We start from the raw sequence: 6,162 nt of genomic DNA, 5'->3' as shown, positions 1-6,162 counted from the left end.
TGAGCACTGTACCCAAACCGAGCCCACATGCACACAAAGTCACTTCTCAAGTTCGGATCGAGTCTCCTACGTAGTTTCCAAAAAAAAAAAAAAAAAAAAAAACTGTGCTAGCATGTCTTGGCGTTGACGTGGCCTCTTGATCCCACGTGGAGGCGCGTGATTCATAGTCAGACAGATTTTGATTGACGCCGGCCACGCCCGGCAAAGGCCAGGTCAGCGACACCCATCTCATCTTCTTCCTCCTCCTCCTCTGCCCTGCACCGGCGGCCGATGCTATTGCTATAAGAAGGGGGGCAGGGCAGACTCTCCTCTCATCACCACACAACACCACAGCAGAGCAGAGCAGAGCACCCTCCCTCACCTCCTTGAGCTTGAGGTGCGTTTGCTTAGTTGCGTTGCGTTGCGTTCGTCTCCCTCCTCTTCCCCCCCTGATCCTCTGCTTCGGCCAGATCTCCTCCAGATTGATTGCCAGGCCTCGACTGACATTTCCATTTTCGCAGATCAGATCAGATCAGATCAGATCGGGTGCTAGGCTCGCTTTGCTTCGCTGCAAGATCCAATCCATCCATGGCTCCCTCACAGGAGGTCGTCGCCGCCGCCGCCGCCAAGGAGCCATCCACCAACGGCAACGGCAACGGGACAACGGCGGCCCCGAAGACCACCAGCAAGGCCCCGGCGCTGAACGAGCGGATCCTGTCGTCGATCTCTCGCCGGTCGGTGGCCGCCCACCCGTGGCACGACCTTGAGATCGGCCCCGAGGCGCCGACCATCTTCAACTGCGTGATCGAGATCCCCAAGGGGAGCAAGGTCAAGTACGAGCTGGACAAGAAGACTGGGCTCATCAAGGTGGACCGTGTGCTCTACTCCTCCGTCGTCTACCCGCACAACTACGGCTTCATCCCGCGCACCCTCTGCGACGACTCCGACCCCATCGACGTCCTCGTCATCATGCAGGAGCCCGTCGTCCCAGGATGCTTCCTCAGGGCAAAGGCCATCGGGCTCATGCCCATGATTGACCAGGGCGAGGCCGACGACAAGATCATCGCCGTCTGCGCCGACGACCCCGAGTACCGCCACTTCAACGACATCAAGGAGCTCCCGCCCCACCGCCTCGCAGAGATCAGACGCTTCTTCGAGGACTGTAAGTCGTCCTTGCCGATCTCAACTCTCATTGATTCACACAAGAGAATGTGCTTTCTCCTGTTCCTGAATGTGTTCCTCTGATTGATTGATTTGGGGATTATATTCAGACAAGAAGAACGAGAACAAGGAGGTGGCCGTCAACGACTTCCTGCCGTCGGAGGACGCATACGAGGCCATCCAGCACTCCATGTCAGTTCTCTCCTTCCCCGGTTTTCGATTCTCGCAAATTAGCCATCCATTCAAATTTCAAAGTGATATATGCATTCAACTGATGATGATGCTGCATGATTTTTTTCTTTCCTCTTCAGGGATCTCTATGCCACCTACATTTGCGAGGGCCTGAGAAGGTAGATAATAGATCCGGCGACGCCATGCCGCTTGCTGGACGATGTTGACGAAAAGTTATTCGTGTCAAGAGCGTTATCTACCTCATCAGTCATAAGCATACATACATTCTTGTTTTATGTTACCTACCTGCATACATACACATATATACTACTAGTATATGATATTGATCCCCCAAAGCCTTGCATTAAGGCAGTAGTAGCAGCCAGATAAACAGGGCATTCTTTCCCCAACTACCTTATGTAATACGATTTACCTGGCTGAATGAATATGAGATGTTGGCATATTTCCCCCCCCCCCCCCCCCCCCCACATTTTTTGCAAATCTCTTCTGAATCGTTTTATTTTGTGGCAACTGAATCTATGCTCTAGTGAAGAAGTATTCAACATACATCAATAAATGGTTGAGGTGTGGTGCTGAGTTTCTCAGTGCTGTGTGTTAGATTGATCTCTTTCCGTGTGGGCCAAACGGACCATCGGACCCCTGATCGGGGGCGCCCAACCCACTATGATTGATGGACCCCTGTGACCCGTGCTATATTAACAGAGGTGGGGGCTGGGGCACAGACTACGAGATTCGTCACCGCCACACATCCTACCGACAAACCTTTCCGATCTAGGGTTAGCACGGTGCTCACGGGAAGCTCGGCCACCTCGTCGTCTCTCTGCCACTCACCGTCGTTGCCCCTCAACCATGGCCACCGGCGGCACCTCATCGCACCAAGGAGAAGGTAAACCCATCGGTCTAATCTAGCCTAGCGATCCTAGAGGTACTATCAATGGTATCAGACACGCTAGGATCTAGATTATTTTCGGTAAACAGAAATCACAGAGAAAGAAAGGTCCCCTCCACCTAGAACTCTAAAGGACATGTCAAAGAAAATCACCGGAAGGGCCTCGGGCCTCATCGGAAAAGCAGCGCCGCCACTCTGACCGCGTCGTTCCTCTCGATCCGGATGGGCATCGGCAAGTCGAGCCGTTCCTCTCGATCCGGATGGGCATCGACAAGTCGAGCCGTTCGGAAGAAGAACACGGGTAGTCGGGGGCACCGCGCCTCCTCCACCGCCGAAAGGATGGATCCACCACCACCACCCAAAAAGGTTGAAAAACATCACCAAGAACTACCCCACCGCGAGTGAGACGGATGGTTTGGCTATACAATAGAACTACGGTGAGAAAACGGCTAGATTAAGTGTAGAGATGAGAGATTTTTTGGGTGGGGAGATGAGAGATGAAAACGGCTAGGATCATATCTTAGCACCTTTGCATTGGAAGCAGCCTACCGGCTCTATTATTTTAATTTTGATTCAATTTTGATTTTGACTCATCATATTGATGGCGTGCACTTGCAATTACACTCACGCATCATCTCGGTGGGCCGTTCGATACTAGCGAGGCCGACCTATAAATTAACTTTATTTAAGAAAGCACATATGTATCACTTTCACATACATCGAATGGAACACAAATTAAGATCGTACTTATCAGTTCAATATTAACGTTCATGACTATCACACAAATAGTTCGAACATTTTTAAAATAAACCATCATGTAATTATAATGTTCATGAATTTATAGGTGTATGTACATCACAAAATTGCTTATATATTCACTACAAAAAGTAGTTCGATGGTAAGTACGCATGGATTTCACAAAAATAAGGTATATATGTATGGTCCTAGATCGCGCAACTGTAGGGGAACGTCGCATGGGAAACAAAAATTTTCCTACGCGCACAAAGACCTATCATGGTGATGTCCATCTACGAGAGGGGATGAGTGATCTACGTACCCTTGTAGATCGTACAGCAGAAGCGTTAGAGAACGCGGTTGATGTAGTGGAACGTCCTCACGTCCCTCGATCCGCCCCGCGAACAATCCCGCGATCAGTCCCACGATCTAGTACCGAACGGACGGCACCTCCGCGTTCAGCACACGTACAGCTCGACGATGATCTCGGCCTTCTTGATCCAGCAAGAGAGACGAAGAGGTAGAAGAGTTCTCCGGCAGCGTGACGGCGCTCCGGAGGTTGGTGATGATCTTGTCTCAGCAGGGCTCCGCCCGAGCTCCGCAGAAACGCGATCTAGAGGAAAAACTATGGAGGTATGTGGTCGGGCAGGCGTGAGAAAGTCGTCTCAAATCTGCCCTAAAAGCTCCATATATATAGGAGGAGGGAGGGGGACCTTGCCTTGGGGTCCAAGGGACCCTCAAGGGGTCGGCCGAGCCAAGGGGGGGAGGACTCCCCCCCCAAACCGAGTTGGACTTGGTTTGGTGGGAGGAGTCCCCCTCCCTTCCCACTTCCTCCCTCTTTTTTTTTCTTTTCCTTTGATTTTTATTTCTAGGCGCATAGGCCCACTTGGGGCTGTCCCACCAGCCCACTAAGGGCTGGTGTGTCTCCCCAAAGCCTATGGGCTTCCCCGGGGTGGGTTGCCCCCCCCCGGTGAACTCCCGGAACCCATTCGTCATTCCCGGTACATTCCCGGTAACTCCGAAAACCTTCCGGTAATCAAATGAGGTCATCCTATATATCAATCTTCGTTTCCGGACCATTCCGGAAACCCTCGTGACGTCCGTGATCTCATCCGGGACTCCGAACAACATTCGGTAACCAACCATATAACTCAAATACGCATAAAACAACGTCGAACCTTAAGTGTGCAGACCCTGCGGGTTCGAGAACTATGTAGACATGACCCGAGAGACTCCTTAGTCAATATCCAATAGCGGGACCTGGATGCCCATATTGGATCCTACATATTCTACGAAGATCTTACCGTTTGAACCTCAGTGCCAAGGATTCGTATAATCCCGTATGTCATTCCCTTTGTCCTTCGGTATGTTACTTGCCCGAGATTCGATCGTCAGTATCCGCATACCTATTTCAATCTCGTTTACCGGCAAGTCTCTTTACTCGTTCCGTAATACAAGATCCCGCAACTTACACTAAGTTACATTGCTTGCAAGGCTTATGTGTGATGCTGTATTACCGAGTGGGCCCCGAGATACCTCTCCGTCACACGGAGTGACAAATCCCAGTCTTGATCCATACTAACTCAACTAACACCTTCGGAGATACCTGTAGAGCATCTTTATAGTCACCCAGTTACGTTGCGACGTTTGATACACACAAAGCATTCCTCCGGTGTCAGTGAGTTATATGATCTCATGGTCATAGGAATAAATACTTCACACGCAGAAAACAGTAGCAACAAAATGACACGATCAACATGCTACGTCTATTAGTTTGGGTCTAGTCCATCACGTGATTCTCCCAATGACGTGATCCAGTTATCAAGCAACAACACCTTGTTCATAATCAGAAGACACTGACTATCATCGATCAACTGGCTAGCCAACTAGAGGCATGCTAGGGATGGTGTTTCGTCTATGTATCCACACATGTAAATGAGTCTTCATTCAATACAATTATAGCATGGATAATAAACTATTATCTTGATACAGGAATTATAATAATAACTATACATTTATTATTGCCTCTAGGGCATAATTCCAACAGTCTCCCACTTGCACTAGAGTCAATAATCTAGCCCTCACATCACCATGTGAATTACATTGTAATAAATCTAACACCCATACAGTTCTGGTGTCGATGATGTTTTGGCCGTGGAAGAGGTTTAGTCAACGGGTCTGCTACATTCAGATCCGTGTGCACTTTGCATATATTTACGTCCTCCTCCTCGGCGTAGTCGCGGATGAGGTTGAAGCGTCGTTTGATCTGTCTGGTCTTCTTGTGAAACCTTGGTTCCTTTGCTAAGGCAATGGCACCAGTGTTGTCACAGAACAGGGTTATTGGATCCAGTGCACTTGGCACTACTCCAAGATCCGTCATGAACTGCTTCATCCAGACACCCTCCTTAGCCGCCTCCGAGGCAGCCATGTACTCTGCTTCACATGTAGAATCTGCTACGCGCTTTGCTTGGAACTGCACCAGCTTACGGCACCCCCATTAAGAATAAATACGTATCCGGTTTGCGACTTAGAGTCGTCCGGATCTGTGTCAAAGCTTGCATCGACGTAACCTTTTACGGCGAGCTCTTCGTCACCTGCATACACGAGAAACATCTCCTTAGTCCTTTTCAGGTACTTCAGGATATTCTTGACCGCTGTCCAGTGATCCACTCCTGGATTACTCTGGAACCTACCTGCCATACTTATGGCCAGGCTAACATCCGGTCTAGTGCACAACATCGCATACATGATAGAACCTATGGCTGAAGCATAGGGGACGGAGCGCATATGCTCTCTATCTTCATCAGTTGCTGGGCACTGAGTCTTACTCAATCTCGTACCTTGTAAAACTGGCAAGAACCCTTTCTTGGACTGTTCCATTTTGAACCTCTTCAAAACTTTATCAAGGTATGTGATTTGTGAAAGTCCTATCAGGCGTTTTGATCTATCCCTATAGATCTTAATGCCTAGAATGTAAGCAGCTTCTCCTAGGTCCTTCATAGAGAAACTTTTATTCAAGTAACCTTTTATGCTCTCCAAAAGCTCTACGTTGTTTCCAATCAGTAATATGTCATCCACATATAATTTTAGAAACGCCACAGAGCTCCCACTCACTTTCTTGTAAATACAAGATTCTCCAACCACTTGTATAAACCCAAATGCTTTGATCACCTCATCAAAGCGTTTGTTCCAACTCCGAGATGCTT

At 49.1% G+C, this 6,162-nt stretch overlaps 1 protein-coding gene across 2 annotated transcripts; it reads left to right on the top strand.

Annotated features, from left to right (window-relative positions):
• Positions 1-263: 263 nt before the first annotated feature.
• LOC123445735 (soluble inorganic pyrophosphatase 4-like) lies at positions 264-1,774 on the top strand. Of its 2 annotated transcripts, none has more exons than XM_045122767.1 (4): positions 264-376; positions 506-1,141; positions 1,251-1,332; positions 1,452-1,774. In XM_045122767.1, exons 2-4 carry the CDS (start codon positions 568-570, stop codon positions 1,492-1,494), a joined length of 699 nt encoding a protein of 232 aa, XP_044978702.1. In that variant the 5' UTR covers positions 264-376; positions 506-567; the 3' UTR covers positions 1,495-1,774. The 2 variants fall into 2 exon arrangements, with proteins under 2 accessions (XP_044978702.1, XP_044978701.1); XM_045122766.1 differs by having other exon boundaries at positions 265-376; positions 501-1,141.
• The last annotated feature ends 4,388 nt before the right edge of the window (positions 1,775-6,162 follow it).

The sequence above is a fragment of the Hordeum vulgare genome, chromosome 3H, assembly GCF_904849725.1.
Source record: "Hordeum vulgare subsp. vulgare chromosome 3H, MorexV3_pseudomolecules_assembly, whole genome shotgun sequence".
In the NCBI taxonomy this organism is placed as follows: Eukaryota; Viridiplantae; Streptophyta; class Magnoliopsida; order Poales; family Poaceae; genus Hordeum; species Hordeum vulgare.
Note: the sequence above shows the minus strand (reverse complement) of the source record. Positions and strands in the feature narration are given on the sequence as shown.

What these genes read in the sequence shown, in the direction of transcription:
- LOC123445735 (XM_045122767.1), top strand. Translation starts at nt 568, where the DNA reads ATGGCTCCCTCACAGGAGGTCGTCGCCGCCGCCGCCGCCAAGGAGCCA. An exon ending in CAGACGCTTCTTCGAGGACT is followed by an intron (nt 1,142 to 1,250) that starts GTAAGTCGTCCT and finishes GATTATATTCAG; the next exon opens with ACAAGAAGAACGAGAACAAG. An exon ending in GAGGCCATCCAGCACTCCAT is followed by an intron (nt 1,333 to 1,451) that starts GTCAGTTCTCTC and finishes TTTCCTCTTCAG; the next exon opens with GGATCTCTATGCCACCTACA.